The sequence below is a fragment of the Coregonus clupeaformis genome, chromosome 2 (genome assembly GCF_020615455.1).
Source record: "Coregonus clupeaformis isolate EN_2021a chromosome 2, ASM2061545v1, whole genome shotgun sequence".
Taxonomy (NCBI): Eukaryota; Metazoa; Chordata; class Actinopteri; order Salmoniformes; family Salmonidae; genus Coregonus; species Coregonus clupeaformis.
In genome coordinates, this window is record NC_059193.1 from 5,090,118 (window position 1) to 5,114,981 (window position 24,864).

General features: G+C 44.4%; 1 protein-coding gene across 4 annotated transcripts; it reads right to left on the reverse strand.

Annotated features, from left to right (window-relative positions):
• Positions 1–148: 148 nt before the first annotated feature.
• LOC123481020 (phosphatidylinositol 4-kinase beta-like) lies at positions 149–18,837 on the reverse strand. 4 transcript variants are annotated; one of them, XM_045225987.1, is made up of 13 exons: positions 18,733–18,837; positions 13,655–14,391; positions 13,177–13,545; positions 7,835–8,062; positions 7,527–7,754; positions 7,270–7,379; positions 7,043–7,147; positions 6,792–6,915; positions 6,458–6,571; positions 5,699–5,850; positions 5,139–5,271; positions 2,035–2,098; positions 149–1,804 (listed from the first exon to the last, which is right to left on the reverse strand). In XM_045225987.1, exons 2-13 carry the CDS (start codon positions 14,366–14,368, stop codon positions 1,623–1,625), a joined length of 2,523 nt encoding a protein of 840 aa, XP_045081922.1. In that variant the 5' UTR covers positions 14,369–14,391; positions 18,733–18,837; the 3' UTR covers positions 149–1,622. The 4 variants fall into 4 exon arrangements, with proteins under 4 accessions (XP_045081922.1, XP_045081919.1, XP_045081924.1 ...); XM_045225984.1 differs by having other exon boundaries at positions 2,035–2,155; XM_045225989.1 differs by lacking the exon at positions 149–1,804 and having other exon boundaries at positions 2,066–4,926.
• Between the last annotated feature and the right edge of the window lie 6,027 nt (positions 18,838–24,864).

A 24,864-nucleotide genomic window follows, 5' to 3' on the forward strand; every position in this document is an offset into this window, starting at 1 on the left:
GCAGTATTTTATTTAACTCCAGAATGTTTAAATAAATAAAAAATTCTAAGCCTATCACCCAAGTACTGAGGTGGCAAGTAGTAGTTGTAGTAGATAGTAAGGTATTGAATATTCGGGCAGGTAAAAATGTCATTTTCAACAGCCTGACTGAGACAAATTACATTTATTATAAAGAAACATTTACAAGTTAAGGGAGGTCACATGATCATAACAGCTGGTCCATTAAATAACAAGTCATAAAGAAATAAAAGGATTGACAAAAACACTAAGGTAGTAGAAAAACGGTTGGGAGAAATAAAGTTAATTAGGATTCTAGCTTGTAATTAGTTTGCCCTTTCATATTCAGACTTCTGGAACAGGGGTGAAAATCCAGCTTCTATTGAGATGAATGTGGAGTAGTGGATGGAAATAAAACTGTCATGATGAAACAGAGAACAGGATAAGGTTTTGTATCTCTATCCCGCCCTAAAACACAGAAAATCAGCCATAGTCCATAGACCCTATCCTTATCAACCTCAATCCCAAAAGTATTCTGAATATGAAATGTTGAACACTTTTAAGCCAACCATTCGTGAATTGACTATTTTCCTTAATATTCAAAGCCTTTGCGAAATACTGGGTTCTTTTGAGGTACTTCAGCCACACTGGTGTCCTTGGTATGAAAATGTATGCACTCACTAAGTCGCTCTGGATAAGAGCGTCTGCTAAATGTCAATGTAAATGTGTATTCAGACCATTCCGAGTACCAGTCACTCAATACATAGACAGCAGTAGACTCTCATTCTTCTTCTTCCTCCAAAATGATACCAGGCATAAATACACGTCTTCACAGTTGAATGCGTCATGTCCCTTCATACAAAGTGATGAACAAAAGCTTCCAGAAGAAATTAGGTTGATAGAAGATACATTGGTAGCGTGGAGCTACCTCATTCCAACCCACTACTGTAGGATCATATTTTGAGGGAACTATGTGCATCTAGCAAACAATGTCACTCCTCAACAACCAAGAACAGTCATGAGTATGGCGTTCCAATGACAGGGGAACAGAGCTGGTTCCTAAGCATTTCGGTAAGAGTGTTCATTCCATGACTGAGAAAGTGTAGAGAAAGCCACTATAATAGAGTTGGGAATGAGATGGTAAATATGGAGACTGAACAGCCTCACACACTGGGGTGAGACAGATTGAGTTAAAGGGCTTGTGAGTGTCATGAATATCTGGAGGCACAGGTCATTACTGTACCATTACATACTGAAGAGAGGGGGAGAAACAGAACAGATTCCTCTTTGAGAAAACAAAGCAAACTGAAAGATATAAAAAAAAGGATAAAACAGACAACACAAACAAAAAGGAAATATCAAAAGAGGAAAATCTTCACAGCTGAAACCTCTCCTGTCTTTAGTCTGAATCCTGTGAGCAAAGACATCAGTCCAAGGTTGAGGTTGTGTTAGAAAGAGAACTATAACCGAACGTATTCTGTCCGTAGAGGTATGGGGGCGAGTGGTCTTTGCCAGTGGTGTGGCCTCTCCAGTCCAGTCCATGTATGTCCACTGCACATTTAGAAACATACACACTCATGTATCCTTTCCACACACACACACACACACGTCCTGTACACACACGTTCACATGATGCCGTTGGTGAGGTACTGGAAGCCGTCGTAGAGCTTGGTGGTGATGGAGCGCATGGATCCGTCCACCATCTGCTCCACCAGGACCTGCAGCTGCTCCTCCGTCAGGCTCATGTGGAAACGCTCCTTCAGGGTCCGGATGGTGCTGGAGCCGTGGAAGCAGGGCAGCTGGGAGCCTGGGAGGGAGAATAGAGGGGCACTGAGGATGTACAGTGTAGTACGGTTTGGTACTTATAATGACCAATTGTACTTATCGATAAAGAACTTTCCTCAAAGTTAAAGCTGCTTTTCATGACTAACTAAAGCTAAAGATAACATGACTAATATACAGATTAGGACAAGAGAGAAATGTCATGACTGACACATAGTTGTGTGTTAGGACAAGGTAAGAATTAAGAGTAATTACCTTGCTGCATGATCTCCACTATCTGGATGACTTTGTCCATGTGTTTACGTGCTGCTATCAGGCCCTGCAGCATGAGCATCTTATAGTAATTAAACATGTCTCCATCCAGACCTCCCATCACCTAGAGAGACAGAGCATCTTATAGTAATTAAACATGTCTCCATCCAGACCTCCCATCACCTAGAGAGAGACAGAGCATCTTATAGTAATTAAACATGTCTCCATCCAGACCTCCCATCACCTAGAGAGACAGAGCATCTTATAGTAATTAAACATGTCTCCATCCAGACCTCCCATCACCTAGAGAGACAGAGCATCTTATAGTAATTAAACATGTCTCCATCCAGACCTCCCATCACCTAGAGAGACAGAGCATCTTATAGTAATTAAACATGTCTCCATCCAGACCTCCCATCACCTAGAGAGACAGAGCATCTTATAGTAATTAAACATGTCTCCATCCAGACCTCCCATCACCTAGAGAGACAGAGCATCTTCTAGTCGTTAAACATGTCTCCATCCAGACCTCCCATCACCTAGAGAGACAGAGCATCTTATAGTAATTAAACATGTCTCCATCCAGACCTCCCATCACCTAGAGAGACAGAGCATCTTATAGTAATTAAACATGTCTCCATCCAGACCTCCCATCACCTAGAGAGACAGAGCATCTTATAGTAATTAAACATGTCTCCATCCAGACCTCCCATCACCTAGAGAGACAGAGCATCTTCTAGTAATTAAACATGTCTCCATCCAGACCTCCCATCACCTAGAGAGACAGAGCATCTTATAGTAATTAAACATGTCTCCATCCAGACCTCCCATCACCTAGAGAGATAGAGCATCTTCTAGTAATTAAACATGTCTCCATCCAGACCTCCCATCACCTAGAGAGACAGAGCATCTTCTAGTAATTAAACATGTCTCCATCCAGACCTCCCATCACCTAGAGAGACAGAGCATCTTATAGTAATTAAACATGTCTCCATCCAGACCTCCCATCACCTAGAGAGATAGAGCATCTTATAGTAATTAAACATGTCTCCATCCAGACCTCCCATCACCTAGAGAGACAGAGCATCTTATAGTAATTAAACATGTCTCCATCCAGACCTCCCATCACCTAGAGAGACAGAGCATCTTATAGTAATTAAACATGTCTCCATCCAGACCTCCCATCACCTAGAGAGACAGAGCATCTTATAGTAATTAAACATGTCTCCATCCAGACCTCCCATCACCTAGAGAGACAGAGCATCTTATAGTAATTAAACATGTCTCCATCCAGACCTCCCATCACCTAGAGAGACAGAGCATCTTATAGTAATTAAACATGTCTCCATCCAGACCTCCCATCACCTAGAGATAGAGCATCTTCTAGTCGTTAAACATGTCTCCATCCAGACCTCCCATCACCTAGAGAGACAGAGCATCTTATAGTAATTAAACATGTCTCCATCCAGACCTCCCATCACCTAGAGAGACAGAGCATCTTATAGTAATTAAACATGTCTCCATCCAGACCTCCCATCACCTAGAGAGACAGAGCATCTTATAGTAATTAAACATGTCTCCATCCAGACCTCCCATCACCTAGAGAGACAGAGCATCTTATAGTAATTAAACATGTCTCCATCCAGACCTCCCATCACCTAGAGAGACAGAGCATCTTATAGTAATTAAACATGTCTCCATCCAGACCTCCCATCACCTAGAGAGACAGAGCATCTTCTAGTAATTAAACATGTCTCCATCCAGACCTCCCATCACCTAGAGAGACAGAGCATCTTATAGTAATTAAACATGTCTCCATCCAGACCTCCCATCACCTAGAGAGATAGAGCATCTTCTAGTAATTAAACATGTCTCCATCCAGACCTCCCATCACCTAGAGAGACAGAGCATCTTATAGTAATTAAACATGTCTCCATCCAGACCTCCCATCACCTAGAGAGACAGAGCATCTTCTAGTAATTAAACATGTCTCCATCCAGACCTCCCATCACCTAGAGAGACAGAGCATCTTATAGTAATTAAACATGTCTCCATCCAGACCTCCCATCACCTAGAGAGATAGAGCATCTTATAGTAATTAAACATGTCTCCATCCAGACCTCCCATCACCTAGAGAGACAGAGCATCTTATAGTAATTAAACATGTCTCCATCCAGACCTCCCATCACCTAGAGAGACAGAGCATCTTATAGTAATTAAACATGTCTCCATCCAGACCTCCCATCACCTAGAGAGACAGAGCATCTTATAGTAATTAAACATGTCTCCATCCAGACCTCCCATCACCTAGAGAGACAGAGCATCTTATAGTAATTAAACATGTCTCCATCCAGACCTCCCATCACCTAGAGAGACAGAGCATCTTATAGTAATTAAACATGTCTCCATCCAGACCTCCCATCACCTAGAGATAGAGCATCTTCTAGTCGTTAAACATGTCTCCATCCAGACCTCCCATCACCTAGAGAGACAGAGCATCTTATAGTAATTAAACATGTCTCCATCCAGACCTCCCATCACCTAGAGAGACAGAGCATCTTATAGTAATTAAACATGTCTCCATCCAGACCTCCCATCACCTAGAGAGACAGAGCATCTTATAGTAATTAAACATGTCTCCATCCAGACCTCCCATCACCTAGAGAGACAGAGCATCTTATAGTAATTAAACATGTCTCCATCCAGACCTCCCATCACCTAGAGAGACAGAGCATCTTCTAGTAATTAAACATGTCTCCATCCAGACCTCCCATCACCTAGAGAGACAGAGCATCTTCTAGTAATTAAACATGTCTCCATCCAGACCTCCCATCACCTAGAGAGACAGAGCATCTTATAGTAATTAAACATGTCTCCATCCAGACCTCCCATCACCTAGAGAGACAGAGCATCTTCTAGTCGTTAAACATGTCTCCATCCAGACCTCCCATCACCTAGAGAGAGGCAGTCACAAGAACAACTGTTGTAATAATCCATTTGCTTTGTTCAAGATGGCAAAGTGTTTCAAACCTCTGCTTTACTCCTGGTTCAACAGAGTGCAAATCTGAATCAGAATGTCCAATTAGTGTTCCTGTCATTTAACTCACGTCTACAAACTCGCTGGTGAGCTTGAAAGCAGAGGTCTCGAAGCCCAGGTTGCGGGGCGAGCTGGACAGAATGAAGCCAAAGTCTATGTGGATGATGTGGCCCTCGGCGTCCAACAGGATGTTGCCATTGTGTCTGGAGAGAAATGACAGGAGGAGAGATGAGAGAACAGAAATGGTCAGAAAGAAAAAGGGGAACGAGATGAGAGAACAGAAATGGTCAGAAAGAAAGAGGGGAACGAGATGAGAGAACAGAAATGGTCAGAAAGAAAGAGGGGAACGAGATGAGAAAACAGAAATGGTCAGAAAGAAAGAGGGGAACGAGATGAGAGAACAGAAATGGTCAGAAAGAAAGAGGGGAACGAGATGAGAGAACAGAAATGGTCAGAAAGAAAGAGGGGAACGAGATGAGAGAACAGAAATGGTCAGAAAGAAAGAGGGGAACGAGATGAGAGAACAGAAATGGTCAGAAAGAAAGAGGGGAACGAGATGAGAGTGATCAGGATGTAAGCGATGAAAGAGGATAAAGGAGTGAATGAGAGGGCGTAGTGGGAGTGTCTGACCTGTCTTTGACCTGCAGAAGGTAGCAGATGAGACAGTAGCCTGCACAGCTCTGAACAAAGTTGCGCTGGGCCGTGAGGAAGGCCTCAGTGGTGTGGGTACCGTGTTCCTGTAGGAAGTAGTCCAGCAGAGGCATCTGGCTCTGTTTCTTCACCTGGCGGAGGGATAACAGATAACTTTAACATTTAAAGTCCCATTCCAGTCACCTTTTCACCTCCTTTAACCGCTGATTTACTTAACAATAGGCACATCTTAATAGGTGGTCCAGTCATGACATAGCACGGGGGGGCGGGGCGATGACATCACGGATTCCCATCAGACCAACTCCTTGAAGTTTACAGGACATATTTAATAATAATTTGGTGGGTGCTTATATATATATATATTTTTTTTTTTGCATATCCCAACTCCCCCTCAGACACTCTCGGAGAGTGGGGTCACGGCCAGGGCATTATCAACAGTGATCCTGGAGAAATTAGGGTAAAGTGCCTTGCTCAAGGGCGCATCAACATATTTTTCACCTTGTCAGCTTGGGGATTCGAACTAGCGACCTTTCGGTTACTGGGCCAACGCTAACGCCCTAACCGCTAGGCTACCTGCCGCTAGAAGCCTAATATCTGGAAGAAAAGGTATTGATCTAGCTGGCTGAGGAGGGAAAGGTTTTGCGAGAGTAATGTTCTCAAATAGTAATGTTAAATACTACTAATAGCTAAGTTTGTTTTTGTGTGTGATTTTGTTGGAGCCTTTCTGAGCCCGCTCACCTGGTGGATGGACACTGCATTGACTATGGGTTCAATCATGCCGCTGTCAGAGGAGATCACCAGGATCTTGTAGGGTTTGATCCAGATAGGCACACGTTCCTGTTCCCAGATGATCTGGGAGAGGGAGAGAGGTACATGATTAGTACAGATAAAGTATATACATGCATACAGAAATGTATGCACGCATGACTGTAAGTTGCTTTGGATAAAAGCGTCTGCTAAATGGCATATTATTATATTATTACTGTAGTGTAAATACTGGGTGTGGATATGTGGAAAGAGAAGCTCATCTTTGCTGTGTATGTGGAGTTGGAGCTAGAGTGTCCATAATTACCTGGAGCTGCTGCAGCACTTGAGAGGCCAGGAGCTCTTGCCGAAGGTCGTCGCCACACTTGACGATGACTGACAATAACCGCCAGGTAGGGATGTGACCATAGGGGGAACCCTCCCTTATCCGCCTGTTCAAAAGAACACAAAAAGTACAGGCACATACAATTAGCAAAGCTCAAACCTTTCCTCTAGCCTTGAGGTTACAATCGAGGCATGCAACACCTCCATGGTCCACTGCAGGGATTGTGTACGCACTGAACCTTCTCCTGCCACGGCTCCTTGAGGGCCACTGCTGAAGGGTCCTCTGGGTCTCGCTTGAATGTGGTCGGTGTGTGAGCTAGCTGCTCTGAGAGCCGGCGCCTGTGTAGAGGGGGGAAGAAACACACTCTCACTGTTATACAAGAGGAACACTACTGAAGAAGCATCATATACATAACAGTTTGAAAGACTACAATATACCACCCAAAGCTATTCCTCTGTACCTGATGTCTCCAGCAGCGATGAAGATGGGCTCCTTGCTGTCTAGGCTGGTGATGCTGTCCACTGAGAACTGGGAGATGTTGTCACAGCTGTTGGTGTGGAACTCTGCGAGCTGGGAAAACAGAGAAGAGGGAAAGAACAGGGGAGAGAGTGAGTCTACAGCCCACAAGAGAGGTGTGAAAACACAAGGGTTTACAACACTCCTTCACTAACTGATAAGGGTGGGTACCACCTAAAATGTTTGGCTCCTGACCCCTACCTCCACCTGCAGATCCCCGATGTCGTCCACAGACCAGGCTTCGTTATCCTCATCGTAGTTGTGAACTGTTGAGAAGCCCCCGGCGCGCTGATCCGCCGTGATGCCGCAGTCTGGAAGGTTCTCCACTGAGCGCGTACTGCGGATCCTCGTCTCGGAGATCCGCAACGGAACGTTGGAGGTCTCAAAGTCCTCACACTCCAGAACCTCTACATAGATGAGGTATGGCGCCTGATGAGGTAGAGGTGATTGTTTACATGTTTGAATTGGTGCATCGTCTCATTCTACATTGTGTGTGTGTCTCCCCCCACCTTGTCTTTGGAGTTGAGCACCACAGCCTGTGTGTGAGGGACGCGCACTACGTGGTGGTCGAAGGCGGCGGTGGGCAGCCAGACGCGGGCGGGCAGCTTGTGGTTGAGCAGCGATAGCTCCGAGATGAGCCGGGACGTCTTCTGCTCCTTGGTGGGCAGCGTGGCCAGCCGCTTCCCAATGCCCATCAGGGACTTGATGAACTCTCTCTGGGGTGCCAGACGTACTGGCTACAGAGGAGGAAGCACGGCAAGAGTAAATAAGATGTATGAACATAATGACCTTTTGGAGGAATAGTGTTTTGTAAGAATAGTTCAGTGTTGTGTTGGAACCAAATACTCTCAACACAACACACCTTCTCATGTTGACCCCCAGAGAGTTGGGAAATCAGAGCACCACTCCCTTGTGAAATTACAATAGCAACTTAGATATAAAGCCATGAGCCGCTGGTCCATTTGTGTCAAGTTTGTTAGAAATGATTCAGGAGTCAGGGACCATTATTACAGCTGATTCAAGTGAGCAAATGTGTATAATCGCCTGTAGTCTCAAAATAGCCTTTTAAAAGCTGACACACTTCAGCAACCAACTTGACACAAATGTCAGAAGATAAGACTAGTTGAAACAAGAAAGACCAGAACTTGAAACCATTAGCAAATCATTCATTTGAGGCTAAATTATTTCAGCAGTGGTTTAGCAAAGTCAAAGTTTACACAAGCCCCAAAACGTCATACACACATATTTTATCCTAAAACAGGAAAAATAGAAAATTAAACCATTAGAGTGGAGGTTTATAAGCATGTATCACAATCTGCACCCATAACAATGATAGATACACAACTGACCAAAAAAGCGATGACGAACGGATCCCACTGCTGCCATCAATGACCCCTGAGGGCTTTTTAGCTCTGGAGCCCAAAGTTGCATATTGAGATACATGCTTACTTACGACTCCTCACTTCACATACAGAGAGTAGTCTACACCCCAGCTGCCAATGGAGACAGGCAGCCATCATCCCAGAATGCACCACATAAGTATGTGGTGATGGAGGCCGTTAACTTACTGCACCAGTCTTAGTCTAACAATCAAGACTTTCTGAGCTGGAGCTAAGATCCTGGGAAAGGTGACAGGTTAAAGTACAAAGTAAGGAAAGGAAAGGGGGTGGAGGGTAAAATAAGAACATTAACAATGTTTTATTTTTCTTAAAATCAGCAACAACAATCATAATTAGGTACTATCCTTGATTAGTACTAACAGACTGTACGCCCCAGTGAATGGGAAGAGGCTGCATTGTGTGCCTGTGCATTCCAGGGTCTTGTCGTGAGGAGTGACAACACATAACTGCAGATCTTCCATGATCACTGTTGTCTGGGTGAACTACTACTAACACCGTCACATGACACTAAAGGTCACAGAGCAGGGGAACAGAAAATAGGAAAGTGAGAGAGAGATGAAAGCTCTCTATAGAGCTTGGAGAAGCAAGGACAAGGAAGACATTAAGAGAAAGAAAAGAGCAGTGAAAGTAAAAAAAGGAATAAAGAGAAAATCTTCCTTCATGAAAGTCTAGTGACGTCCGGTGTTTCTGAATGGTTACTCACAACAGACAATGTCTCACTACACATTAACCAGGGGGAGGAGGAGTGATGTTGGGAAGAGTCCAAACTCTTCTAGATACAGTGCCTGCAGAAAGTATTCACACCCCTTGACTTTATCCACATTTTGTTGTGTTACAGCCTGAATTTAAAATGGATTCAATTGAGATTTTGGGTCACTAGCTTACACACAATACCCCATAATGTCCAAGTGGAATTATATTTTTTGAAATGGGTACAAATGAATAAAAAATGAAGAGCTGAAATGACTTGAGTCAATAGGCCTAAGTCTTCAATCCCTTTGTTATGGCAAGCCTAAATCAATTCAGGAGTCAAAATGTGCTTAACAAGTCACATAATACATTGCATGGACTCACTCTGTGTGTAATAATAGTGTTTAACAAGATTTCTGAATGACTACCTCATCTCTGTACCCCACACATACAATTATCTGTAAGGTCACTCCGTCGAGCAGTGCATTTCAAACACAGATTCAACCACAAAGACCAGGGAGGTTTTCCAATGCCTCAAAATGAAAGATACCTATTGGTAGATAAAACAATTTTTAAAGCAGACATTGAATATTCCTTTGAGCATGGTGAAGTTATTAATTACACTTTGGATCAATACACCCAGTCACTACAAAGTTCCAGGCGTCTTTCCTAACTCAGTTTCCGGATAGGAAGGAAACCGCTCAGGGATTTCACCATGAGGCCAATGGTGAATTTAAAACAGTTACAGAGTTTAATGGCTATGATAGGAGAAAACTGAGAATGGATCAATAACATTATAGTTATTCCACAATACTAACCTAAATAACAGAGTGAAAAGAAGGACGCCTGTAAAGAATAAAACATATTCCAAAACATGCATCCTGTTTGCAATAAGGCACTAAAGTAAAACTACAAAAAAATGTGGCTAAGAAATTAACTTTAAGTCATGAATACAAAGCATTATGTTTGGGGCAAATCCAACACAACACATCACTGAGTACCACTCTATATATTTTCAAGCATGGTGGTGGCTGCACCATGTTATGGGTATGTTTGTCATCGGCAAGGACTAGGGAGTTTTTTAGGATAAAAAGAAATGGCTTAAAGCTAACACAGGCAAAATCATAGAGGAAATCCTGGTTCAGTATGCTATCCAACAGACACTGGGAGACAAATTCACCTTTCAGCAGGACAATAACCTAAAACACAAGGCCAAATATACACTGGAGTTGCTTACCAAGATGACATTGAATGTTCCTGAGTGGCCTAGCTACAGTTTTGACTTAAATCAGCTGGAAAATCTATGGCAAGACTTGAAAATGGCTGTCTAGCAATGATCAACAACCAACTTGACAGAACTTGAAGAATTTTAAAAGAATAATGTTCAAATGTTGTACAATCCAGGTGTGCAAAGCTCTTAGAGACTTACCCAGAAAGACTGACAGCTGTAATAGCTGTCAAAGGTGATTCTAACATGTATTGACTCAGGGGGTTGAATACTTATGTAATCAAGATATATTAGTGTTCTATTTTTCAGAATTTGTTTTACAAACTGGGGGAAAAGTCAAGGGGTGTGAATATTTTCTGAAGGCACTGTAAATAGATTCCACACTAGACACCTTGAACTTTACACCCAGCTTAACAACAGTGATGCGCGATAGCAGTCTTCCTTCACACTTTATGTTCACCACCCTTTGCAGAAGGTCACATGTGAGACTGAGAAAGCATTTTCTGCTGCCCGATGACATGAAGTTGGCTCATCACTTAACAGAATATTTCAATTCCCTTCCTGAATTGATTCTGACCTGGCGCCATCGTTTTATCCACTCCATGATGGGCCAACTGTAGCTTGGCCCATCATGGCCCAACTGTCCCCTGTAGCTCAGTTGGTAGAGCATGGCGCTTGCAACGCCAGGGTTGTGGGTTCGTTTCCCCAACGGGGGGGGCAGTATGAAAATGTATGCACTCACTAACTGTAAGTGGCTCTGGATAAGAGCGTCTGCTAAATGACTAAGATGTAAAGGTAAATGATGGGGCAGTATGTCTCTATAGTAGTCTTAATAAGAGAGTGGGAAGATTGTGTTTTGGGTACCTCTATAAGAACAGGAAGGAAGTTGTGTCAATGACTCATTGATGACTAAAGGAACCGAACTGGTGTATCAGTGACTCATGAAGTGATTTGTACCCCAATGTTTAATTGTGTATCCAACAACTAACTAAACAACAACTTAAAGTGTTCAAATGTTATATAACAGACCCTTCTCATGCATGAGAAGACTGCATAGTCCTAGGTAATATCCCATATCATAGCATATCTGGCTGAGGTCAGGAGAGGTTACTTCCTTTTACATAATGACAGCTCTGCAGTTTCAGGGACAGTCCTTGGGTGCCCAATACCCTGTAGTGGTGATGACTGAATCACTGAGTACGTTTATATGCACACTAATAATTAGATACTAAACTGATTCTGGCAGTAGGCTGAGTAAGGCATTAGTCATATAAACACCTCACTCTGCTTATTTTAAATCGACGTAAGGTCATAATCGAAGCAAGCATACGCCGATTAAAATACCTGGTTTTCTGAGCAATCTTTCAAATGATTTGTTATAGCAGTGTATTTGATCTGTGCATGTGCTAGCACGAGCAGCGCAAGCTTCCTTCTTTTGCGATTTTCGGCTTTATCAAAGTCCCATCAGGTAGCCTGATTTCAGATGTGTCCATGGAAACAGGATTATTAGGGAAATCATTATTTTTGCAAAGCATGTAAACGTTTTTAATTTATTATATTAATCTGATTATTCACAATAATCGTATTATTGTGTGCATGTAACCGTTAGCTACCCATCTTCCTTAAACGACAATGACAAGAAATACCGGTCTTATCATCATAGCTAAATTAACCATTACGACAAATTCTTTACTCTGGTGTTTTTGTATCCAATAGCTACCAGGTTAATAGCCGAGTACTGATGATGTCACCACATGGTCAGTCACCATAGTGAACTAGTATCATCAAGATAATACCAGACCTCAATAGAGAGCTTTGGGCATGGTGTTTATAGAGGCACTGTGACCCTACAGTAACAGTGTCTCCATGTTTGTATAACATTGTAAGGGTGTCATGATGCCAACGTAAACCGAAGAGGGAGCTAAGAGAGAAAGGAGGACGTGACTACAGGGAAATCACTGAGCTTGAAACTGAACTGCTGATTAAGTTTGGTGTGGTAGTCACGAACACGCATGCATGCACGGACACAGACACATATAGATAGAGCTTCATTGGTCAAAGGTCCTCTCTTCAACATTTTAGTCATTTTAGTCATTTAGCAGACGCTCTTATCCAGAGCAACTTACAGTAGTGAGTGCATATATTTTCATACTGGTCCCCCATGGGAATCGAACCCACAACCCTGGCCATGCTCTACCAACTGAGCTACACAGGACCACGTGTGAGTCTCTGTGGATATGTAGCCATGACACTTTCTATACAGAGACAGAAGAGGAAGTATTATTCTGTGCTCTGTCTGGAATATGTGCATTCCATTGACCCCTCACCTCAATATCATGTCATCTTTGGGCCTATTTGGTGATAACCGCTACAGCGTAAGGGTGCTGGACTGTGTGTCGCCCCCCCGCCCCGTTGGACCCCAAGCAGTTGCTTCCAAAGTTAGCTATCCCACTTTGAGAGATACCGGCCAAGATACAGAGAAACAAACTGACTTGGTGGAAAACAAAAACTTGTATATACTCCCAGTACACACCTCGTCCTGGTTGCTCTCCACCTTGGGGTTGCTCGCGGTCCTCTTCAGGTTGCTGCTCAGGCTGATGCTGACCGTGGCATCCGACTTGGAGCGCTGATGCGTGCGCTTGGTAGGCGACAGACCGTGCTCCCCACCCAAGCCGTGCCCATGCAGGGATTGCGCAACGGTCGGAAGTGGGCAGAAGGGGGTCAACGTCAGTGGCTGGCGGGCACGGACCGCGGCTGGTTTGAGTTCGTCGGAGAAGATGAGTTTGCGTAGCTTGGTACCGCGTGAGTGTCGCTGTGTGGAGATGTGCATGTCGGAGGAGTAGGCGCCCAGCAGCCAGGCACACTGCAGCGAGAAGGAGATACTCTGACGGCAGCGGTGCACCTATGGGGAAAATAAATCATTTGATGTGAAAGGGGCTTTAGAAAGGATACATTTCTAACTCTTATGACTAGCTAGCCACGGAGATGATTCAGGGCAGTAACATACGCACCACGTAGGGCTTGATGGCGTCTCCCACGTCCTCGTCCATGTGGATGTACATGTTGAGCAGCTGCGGCAGGTAGAAGTCCACCTCCTCGTGGCGGAAGCTGAACAGGCGGTTGCCAATGTAGGCCTGCACACCCGGCTCCTTGGAGTTGTGTAGGTAGGAGATGGCCATTGACACGTCGAAGAGTTTGGACTCAAACAGCCGCAGCAACCACGACTGCTTGGAGGGGTTGTGGCGCTGGCGCCGCCGCGCGCTTTTCACAGAGCCTGGAGGCAGTGCCTCAGAGTCCTCCTCCCCAGGGATTTTTGGGGGCTTGATAGGCTCTGTATATACAGTCCCGTTGACCAGTGTGTGGTCCGTGCTATTGCCACCGTCAGACCCAGACCCTGAACCCTCACTTTTGCCTTTGAGGAACTTCACCTTCTGCAGCACCTCCTGGCAGGCCATCTTGGCCACCTCGGGGTCGATGACCAGGGTCAGCTCGCCCACGCCCTCTGAGATGACGTCCAGGGGTGGGCTGGAGGTGGCTGGACCATCGCTGTGAGTGGGGCTGGGACTGGGGGTCTGCTGGTGGTGGTAGTGTCCAGAGGAAGGGGAGGAGGGCAGAGAGCGGGAGGGAGAGGAGGAGGTGGACAGAGAGGAGGAGGCTGTGGAGGAGCTCTGCGGTTCTAGTTCCTCTGGCTGTGCAGCAGACAGCCCCAGCTCCGTGTCACCCATCACGGCCGCTCACCGCACTCCCACTGGGGAGGATTATGAAGGGGGGGTAGAGTGAGTGAGAGAGAGGTTGGGAAGAGAGGATTATGAAGGGGAGGGGGGGTAGGGTGAGTGAGAGAGAGGTTGGGAAGAGAGGATTATGAAGGGGGGGCAGAGTGAGAGAGAAGTGGGGAGGAGAGGATTATGAAGGGGGGAGGGTAGAGTGAGAGAGAGAGGTGGGGAGGAGAGGATTATGAAGGGGAGGGGGTAGAGTGAGAGAGAGGTGGGAAGGAGAGGATTATGAAGGGGAGGGGTTAGAGTGAGAGAGGTGGGGAGGAGAGGATTATGAAGGGGGGGGAGGGAGTAGTGAGAGAGAGAGGTGGGGAGGAGAGGATTATGAAGGGGAGGGGGGTAGAGTGAGAGAGAGGTGGGGAGGAGAGGATTATGAAGGGGAGGGGGGTAGAGTGAGAGAGAGGTGGGGAGGAGAGGATTATGAAGGGGAGGGGGTAGAGTGAGAGAGAGGTGGGGAGGAGAGGATTATGAAGGGGAGGGGGTAGAGTGAGAGAGAGAGGTGGGGAGGAGAGGATTATGAAGGGGGGAGGGGGTAGTGAGAGAGAGAGGTGGGGAGGAGAGGATTATGAAGGGGAGGGGGTAGAGTGAGAGAGAGGTGGGGAGGAGAGGATTATGAAGGGGAGGGGGTAGAGTGAGAGAGAGGTGGGGAGGAGAGGATTATGAAGGGGAGGGGGTAGAGTGAGAGAGAGAGGTGGGGAGGAGAGGATTATGAAGGGGAGGGGGTAGAGTGAGAGAGAGAATAGGAAACAGAGTGGTTTCATCATTATTATTATTATTTTTGCACTCAACGTGTGACAGGCCTAAGGCTGTGGCGGTCATGACATTTTGTCAGCAGGTTATCTTCATGCAAAAGACTGCCGGTCTCACGGTAATTGACCGTTAATTAACAAACACGTTTCGCATATCCAGACCTCCATGCATACAAGCTGCATAAAAGCCCCTAATGCGCGCCTTTGGAATGTCTAAATTTTTACAAAGTCTAATAGATCTATTTAATATACACAATCAAAATAAATCCATTATATATTTTAGGCAGGTCTTAAGAAACATGATATGAAGAAAATGTATTTCAGAAGAACAGAACACTATGTTATCTGGCTATGCGCCATGCCATAGGCTGTAGGCTTGTTCATTTAGCAGAAAATATATGCTTATAAGTCCTGTGCCATTATTTTATATTATATGATTTGTTCGAGCCCTGAATGCTGATTGGCTGACAGCCGTGGTATATCAGACCGTATACCATGGGTATGACAAAACATGTATTTTTACTGCTCTAATTACATTGGTAACCAGTTTATAATAGCAATAAGGCACCTCAGGGGTTTGTGGTATATGGCCAATATACCACGGCTAAGGGTTGTGTCCAGGCACACCGCGATACGTCGTGGCTAAGAACAGCCCTTAGCCGTGGTATATTGGCCATATAACACACCCCCTTGTGCCTTATTGCTTAATTATAGTATGAAGAATATAATTGAATAAAATATAAATTATATTTTTCCCATTCCGGAGTGAGTGCGCATATGAAGTGGCTATGTTGAGCGTAAAAGTGATAATTTGAAACAGGTCCTATACGCTAGATTTAGAGTTATTTGGCAACTTTAGCTGTGAATGGTACAAACCTTAGAATGTCTTAGAAATCAAAACATATATGGGCTGCATGATGTGACTATAGGCTATTGATGATTTGAGAAAGTCGCAAAAAAAAAGCTACTTGGAGGCCGCTTTCCTGACAGTAAATTCTTCAATCATGCCGGGTAGGCTACTCCAGTTATTTCACTCCACACATCAACCACTATTTGAGGAGCATGTAGCTCATGGTAATCTGTCAGCCTATTCATTATTAAAATATATGTTTTAATGCCCTATTACTAGGCTATTTCAAAATCAAATAAAAATTCACTATAATTGTAGGCTAACTCTGTAAGCCTCCCTGCACAATCAAGGAACCAACAGCATCGCCTAGGCCTATACGTTCTCTCCCAGACTCATGGATAGAAATATTGGAGCCTAGCATAAGGTAACCAGTCCATCCAGTATGCATAATAATTCAGCCCACACCAAAAGGCGATTACTATAATTTTTTGATTTTGGAGTATAGGCTAGACCAATTATGTACCAAAGACACCATAAATCAGTTTGTTTTACGTTTTTCTGCCATGTGTAATATGCGGTAGGTTATGTATTGTACAACGGCACAATCATTATTTTAATTCCGTTTTTGTTTTGGGATTGGGCTCATAATAGAAGCCTATGGATAAGCTCTAATATGCGTATGGTTGTTTTGAATTAACCATCACCTTAGAAAGCGCTGTCCATTTTGTTGTGTTAGGCTTTGAAACAACATCCACAACGACCATGTTTTCCACTCAGTTTCAACCTGTTGTTGAACTTCTTTCTTCAAATTGATCAATCACCAGTGAGGTGAGTTTTAAAAGCACTATACTGTTTTGATACGTTTTTTATGTGATTTTCGATTGCATTTGCATCGATGTCGTAGTGGTTAGAGGGACAGTAGTGCCCTGAATACCAGGCCATTAGCAACCTGATGGTCATTAGCGAGTTGGGTACTATCAACGCATGTCCAGAGAACATAAACAGAGATTACCATGACTCAACGGTCACATGGAATTTTATTGCAGTCATGACACGACTGCCAGTGTGGCGGTAATATGGTCACCGCAACAGCCCTTGACAGGCCACAAGTCTGCAAAACACAGCCCTTAGCTCCTTCATATAGCATTTACATTGAACAGGAATCAGGTTTGGACTAAGTGGAACAAAGTGCTCAGTGTGTAAAACGGATCTGACAATCTGTGTGGGTGTCCGTCCGCCCATCAGTCAGCTAGCATATAGCCTACTGTCTGTGAATGTAGGCCAATGGTCTTGTCTGTGTGTCACTGTTCATCTGTCTGTCCCATCTATGAATGTGTTCGTTTGACTGAGTGAGGTCACTGTGTCCCGGCAGGCCCTGCCATGTAACACACACGGCCAGACATCTGCTAATTTTACTGAGCAGATTAGCACCACTACCTAGTGCCATGCACTACAGGCCCAAAGCAGGGAGAGAGAGGGTTGTCTCTCTGAGACCTGAAGGATAACAGAGGTTTTCTTCAACATGGTTAATAGCACCCCATCACAAGCCATCCATCATGGAACACAGAAAGTGAACATGGATCTACCAGAAACTTCACGACTACTAAAATGAAACCAATACATTTTTCACATTGTTGCATCAACAATGTGGGCTAAAGGCCTCGATCATTGAGATGAATGGGTGCAGTGTAACACTGGTCCTGCTGTATAATACTTGTGTGGGTGGCGGAGCAAAGTACTTCCTCACTGGGCTAGTATCCATCAGTCTTTTTCTTTGTTCAATATGCTGAAAAATGATATAGGACTAGCATCGCACAATGGAGAAAAAACCCTGAAAGGGCTGGTGGGTGTAGAACAGAAGTGTCAGGTATGTTTACAGTGTTCAGCAGATGGAATTTGAATGAACCATTTGCTAACTGGCTGCAGCAAGTTGTTGTTGAATTAGCCGTTTCAAGAAGCATGGACAAGTACCGTTATCCTAGCAGTTCCTAACAGTCCCAACAGATTCATACAGGTGTCTAGCCAGCCAACACCGCCCAAGCAAGGGGTGTGTCATGGAGGTAGGTATACAAACATTTGGCACGTGTGGTTAACGTTATAAATATGCTGCAGATGCCAACTGTTGAAAGTAACTTTGCTAGCTAGTAGCTAACGTTGGCAAAACATTTACTAGAATGCTAACGTTAGATAGAGAGATGGCTAACTCGCTTCAGATGAGTAACGATAGCTAGTTAGTGTTTGATTTTCTACCTAACTAGCTAGCTTATTTGCTAGGTAGCTAACATTAGTAAACGTTATTTTAGCTAGCTAGCTACAGCCGCCTCCCTTTCATTCTTGGTGGTCAGATGTAGCTAGCTAAACTAGCTAACGTTAGCCTCGTATCTTCTTTAAACGATGATGACAATAAATAACGGTCTTATCATCGTAGCTAAATTAACCATTATGACAAATTCTTTACTCGGGTGTTTTTCTATCTAATAGCTAGCTACCAAGTTAATAGTAGCTAATGTAAATGTTAATAGCTGACTAGCTAGCTAGTCACTGGCTGCTAACGTTAGTAGAGTAACCTAAACCTGAGGGATTAGCTAGTTTGCTTGCTATCACATAAGTAGCTACACTAGCTAGCTTAGTGGCTAACTTGCGTATCAAACTCCTCGTTGCCTTGAAACCTATGCCACTCATCGAGTGCTATAAACACGCAGAAACATAACTCATACCTTAAAATTGTGTTGGCTGGTTAGCTATTAAAGTTTATTTTTATCTCCAATGTTTCTGGTCCATTTAGAATGCGTTCAGTCCGGAGTTCTCTGATCAACTTCTTGGAGAAGTGCCTGTTATTCTTCTTCTTCTTCAATGGGGTTTATTGGCGGTTGGCATCCAACGTTATGGTGTATTACCGCCACCTTCTGAACTGGAGTGTGGGCCAGAGACAGGGAGAAACTAAATCCTACCTGCCAGCCCCGTTGCTCTTAAAAAAGATAACAAAATATTTGAGACTATATCTAATGACGTTCTACTCAATATACTATTTAAACTAATTTCCTGTATCCTCTTCTCCCTCATACTAGATCTCATCCTCTCCATTTTCCTCTGATACTGCCCACACTGTCTCAATACATGCTCCATGATCTCTGTTTCCTGACAATAATCACACTTTCTAGGGCTGCCTGTTTAGTGCCTGTATAAAATATATTTGTGCATTATGACAAACTACTCTACAATAACTGTTATTCATATTGTTGTAAAACATGGAAAATTGCTAAATGAAGAACAATTTTAGCTACATCCAAAATGAAGAACTTGTACAATTTTAGCTACATCCAAAAGTGAGTAATTGGTGAAAAGAGTAGGGTCCACTCTACTGTATGCTACCAGTGTATTATACATATGCCACAGGAGGTTGGTGGCACCTTAATTGGGGAGGACGGGCACGGAGTAATGGCTGGAGCAGAATAAGTGGAAAGGTATCAACAACATCAGACACATGGTTTCCATGGTTTCCATGTGTTTGATACCATTCCATTCGCTCCATTCCAGGCATTATTATGAGCGTCCTCCCCTCAACAGCCTCCACTGACATAGGCCTATCCTTTACCAGAGTATTGATAATATACCTTTCATTATTATACACTTGTTTAATGTGTCATAGCGGATGGCTAAGTGCATTGCTGGAAGCTTCCAGAGATGTAGAAATGTGTCATAGCGGATGGCTAAGGTTTTGCTCACCTGAGGTAGAGTATCTTATGATAAGCTGTAGACCACACTATTTACCAAGAGAGTTTTCATATATATTTTTCATAGCTGTCTATTTACCACCACAAACCAATGCTGGCATTAAGATTGCACTGAATGAGCTGTATAAGGCCATAAATCAACAGGAAAACGCTCATCCAGATGCAGCGCTCCTAGTGGCCGGTGACTTTAATGCAGGGAAACCTAATTTCTACCAGCATGTTAAATGTGCAACCAGAGGAAAAAAAACTCTAGACCACCTTTACTCCACACACAGAGACGCATACAAAGCTCTCCCTCGCCCTCAATTTGGCAAATCTGACTATAACTCTATCCTCCTGATTCCTGCTTATAAGCAAAAACTAAAGCAGGAAGCACCAGTGACTCGGTTAATAAAAAAGTGGTCAGATGACGCAGATGCTAAGCTACAGGACTGTTTTGCTAGCACAGACTGGAACATGTTCCGGGATTCTTCAGATAGCATTGAGGAGTACATCACATCAGTCACTGGCTTCATCAATAAGTGCATCGATGATGTTGTCCCCACAGTGACCGTACGTACATACCCCAACCAGAAGCCATGGATTACAGGAAACATCCGCACTGAGCTAAAGGGTAGAGCTGCCGCTTTCAAGGAGCGGGACTCTAACCCGGACGCTTATAAGAAATCCCGCTATGCCCTCCGACGAACCATCAAACAGGCAAAGAGTCAATACAGGACTAAGATTGAATCGTACTACACTGGCTCTGACGCTCGTCGGATGTGGCAGGGCTTGAAAACTATTACAGACTACAAAGGGAAGCACAGCCGCGAGCTGCCCAGTGACACAAGACTTCCAGACGAGCTAAACCACTTCTATGCTCGCTTCGAGGCAAGCAACACTGAAGCATGCATGAGAGCACCAGCTGTTCCGGATGACTATGTGATCACGCTCTCCATAGCCGATGTGAGTAAGACTTCTAAGCAGGTCCACATTCACAAGGCTGCAGGGCCAGACGGATTACCAGGACATGTACTCCGAGCATGTGCTGACCAACTGGCAAGTGTCTTCACTGACATTTTCAACATGTCCCTGACTGAGTCTGTAATACCAACATGTTTCAAGCAGACCACCATAGTCCCCGTGCCCAAGGACTCTAAGATAACCTGCCTAAATGACTACCGACCCGTAGCACTGACGTCTGTAGCCATGAAGTGCTTTGAAAGGCTGGTCATGGCTCACATCAACAGCATTATCCCAGAAACCCTAGACCCACTACAATTTGCATACCGCCCCAACAGATCCACAGATGATGCAATCTCTATTGCACTCCACACTGCCCTTTCCCACCTGGACAAGAGGAACACCTACGTGAGAATGCTATTCATTGACTACAGCTCAGCATTCAACACCATAGTGCCCTCAAAGCTCATCACTAAGCTAAGGATCCTGGGACTAAACACCTCCCTCTGCAAATCCTGGACTTCCTGACGGGCCGCCCCCAGGTGGTAAGGGTAGGTAACAACACATCTGCCACACTGATCCTCAACACGGGGGCCCCTCAGGGGTGCGTGCTCAGTCCCCTCATATACTCCCTGTTCACCCATGACTGCATGGCCAGGCACGACTCCAACACCATCATTAAGTTTGCCGACGACACAACAGTGGTAGGCCTGATCACCGACAACGATGAGACAGCCTATAGGGAGGAGGTCAGAGACCTGGCCGTGTGGTGCCAGGATAACAACCTCTCCCTCAAGTGACCAAGACAAAGGAGATGATTGTGGACTACAGGAAAAAAAAGAGGACTGAGCACGCCCCCATTCTCATCGACGGGGCTGTAGTGGAACAGGTTGAGAGCTTCAAGTTCCTTGGTGTCCACATCACCAACGAACTATCATGGTCCAAACACACCAAGACAGTCGTGAAGAGGGCACGACAAAGCCTATTCCCCTCAGGAGACTGAAAAGATTTGGCATGGGTCCTCAGATCCTCAAAAAATTCTACAGCTGCACCATCGAGAGCATCCTGACTGGTTGCATCACCGCCTGGTATGGCAACTGCTTGGCCTCCGACCGCAAGGCACTACAGAGGGTAGTGTGTACGGCCCAGTACATCACTGGGGCCAAGCTTCCTGCCATCCAGGACCTCTATACCAGGCGGTGTCAGAGGAAGGCCCTCAAAATTGTCAAAGACTCCAGCCACCCTAGTCATAGACTGTTCTCTCTGCTACCGCACGGCAAGCGGTACCGGAGTGCCAAGTCTAGGTCCAAAAGACTTCTCAACAGCTTCTACCCCCAAGCCATAAGACTCCTGAACAGCTAATCATGGCTACCCGGACTATTTGCACTGCCCCCCCACCCCATCCTTTCACGCTGCTGCTACTCTGTTAATTATTTATGCATAGTCACTTTAACTCTACCCACATGTACATATTACTTCAACTACCTCAACTAGCCGGTGCCCCCACACATTGACTCTGCACCGGTACCCCCCTGTATATATAGCCTCCCTACTGTTATTTTATTTTACTTCTGCTCTTTTTTTCTCAACACTTTTTTTGTTGTTGTTTTATTTTTACCTTTTTGTTAAAAATAAATGCACTGTTGGTTAAGGGCTGTAAGTAAGCATTTCACTGTAATGTCTGCACCTGTTGTATTCAGCGCATGTGGCCAATAAAATTTGATTTGATTTGATTTAAGTGAATCGCTGGAAGCTTCCAGAGATGTAGAAGCACTGTTGCCCCAGATACAGAAATGCCTTTTATGGGTCAATAGTATGCTTCTTCAGTATGTTGTGAGGGGTTTCCCACTTTGTCACAGTGCTTTGACTTGGATCACACAGTCGTGCTCTGCCTGGCTGCTGCGGTTGCAGGAGAAGAAGGAGGATGTCGAAGGGAAGCGGATGTAGCGGTGCATCATTACTGCTCTCCTGAGACCTAGAAGTACTGTTGCCCCAGACCTAGTAGTACTGTTGCCCCAGACCTAGTAGTACTGTTGCCCCAGACCTAGAAGTAATGTTGCCCCAGACCTAGTAGTACTGTTGCCCCAGACCTAGAAGTAATGTTGCCCCAGACCTAGTAGTACTGTTGCCCCAGACCTAGAAGTACTGTTGCCCCAGACCTAGAAGTACTGTTGCCCCAGACCTAGTAGTACTGTTGCCCCAGACCTAGAAGTACTGTTGCCCCAGACCTAGAAGTACTGTTGCCTCAGACCATGGTGCTTCTTGGGTGTGTTCGTGTGGAGTGGAGGGTTGAGAGTTTGTCCACTCTGGAATTTCCACCGTCACACACATGTATGACCAAGCCTGGCATGAAAATAGTATTGCCGTGCTGATAGCAATTATATTTTTGCATTATCTGACAATATTATTTTATTACTTCTGATGTTGATTAACCATGTCATTGGATCTGAAAGAAGTCTGGATTTATTATGTTTAGGATGTAGGAATGTAGCTGCCCAAATCATGCCTGGAGGTACATTGAGAAACGTTTTTATGATCTGTGCAGTAGCAGGCGCTGTTGAGCAAGTATAAATTATAAGGCTCACTAACCACTAACTCCTGCCAGCCAAAATATTTTTGCTCCAGTTCACACAACTTGGCCACCATCAAAAGTTCATCTGAGTTATTTTCCAATGCAAACCAGTAATGCCAAAATGTTAAGTCCTTAAAAAATTCAAGGGTTTTTCTTTATTTTTTACTATTTTCTACATTGTAGAATAATAGTGAAGACATCAAAACTATGAAATAACACATATGGAATCATGTAGTAACCAAAAAAGTGCTAAACAAATCAAAATATATTTTATATTTGATATTCTTCAAATAGCCACCCTTTGCCTTGATGACAGCTTTGCACACTCTTGGCATTCTCTGAAACAGCTTCACCTGGAATGCTTTTCCAACAGTCTTGAAGAAGTTTCCACATATGCTGAGCACTTGTTGGCTGCTTTTCCTTCACTCTGGGGTCCGACTCATCCTAAACCATCTCAATTTGGTTGAGGTCGGGGGATTGTGGAGGCCAGGTCATCTGATGCAGCACTCCATCACTCTCCTTCTTGGTAAAATAGCCCTTACACAGCCTGGAGATGAGTTGGGTCATTGTCCTGTTGAAAAACAAACAATAGTCCTACTAAGCCCAAACCAGATGGATGGCGTATCACTGCAGAATGCTGTGGTAGCCATGCTGGTTAAGTGTGCCTTGAATTCTAAATAAATCACAGACAGTGTCACCAGCTAAGCACCCCCACACCAAAACACCTCCTCCATGCTTTATGGTGGGAAATACACATGCGGAGATCATCCATTCACCCACACCGCGTCTCACAAAGACACGGCAGTTGGAACCAAAAATCTCCCAATTTGGACTCCAGACCAAAGGACACATTTCCACTGGTCTAATGTCCATTGCTTGTGTTTCTTGGCCCAAGCAAGTCTCTTCTTCTTATTGGTGTCCTTTAGTAGTGGTTTATTTGCAGCAATTCGACCATGAAGGCCTGATATACAGTCTCCTCTGAACTGTTGATGTTGAGATGTGTCTGTTACTTGAACTCTGTGAAGCATTTATTTGGGCTGCAATTTTTGAGGCTGGTAACTCTAATGAACTTATCCTCTGCAGTAGAGGTAACTCTGGGTCTTCCATTCCTGTGGCGGTCCTCATGAGAGATAGTTTCATCATTGCACTTGATGGTTTTTGCGACTGCACTTAAAGAAACTTTAAAAGTTCTTGAAATGTTCCGTATTGACTGACCTTCATGTCTTAAAGTAATGACGGACTGTAATTTCTCTTTGCTTATTTGAGCTGTTCTTGCCATAATATGGACTCGGTCTTTACCAAATAGGGCTATCTTCTGTATACCACCCCTACCTTGTCACAACACAACTGATTGGCTCAAACGCATTAAGAAGGAAATCAATTCCACAAATTAACATTTAACAAGGCACACCTGTTAATTGAAATGCATTCCAGGTGGCTACCTCATGAAGCTGGTTGAGAGAATGCCAAGAGTGTGCAAAGCTGTCATCAAAGCAAAGGGTAGCTATTTGAAGAATCTGAAATCTAAAATATATTTTGATTTGTTTAACACTTTTTTGGTTACTACATGATTCCATATGTGTTATTTCATAGTTTTGATG

Bases quoted from the DNA above. Each gene is read 5' to 3' on its own strand.
- LOC123481020 (XM_045225984.1), bottom strand. From the start codon at position 14,368: ATGGGTGACACGGAGCTGGGGCTGTCTGCTGCACAGCCAGAGGAACTA. The intron at 6,572-6,791 runs GTAATTATGGAC...TCCCTCTCCCAG, and splicing joins AAGTGCTGCAGCAGCTCCAG to ATCATCTGGGAACAGGAACG. The intron at 5,851-6,457 runs GTGAGCGGGCTC...TCCCTCCGCCAG, and splicing joins ATGCAGTGTCCATCCACCAG to GTGAAGAAACAGAGCCAGAT.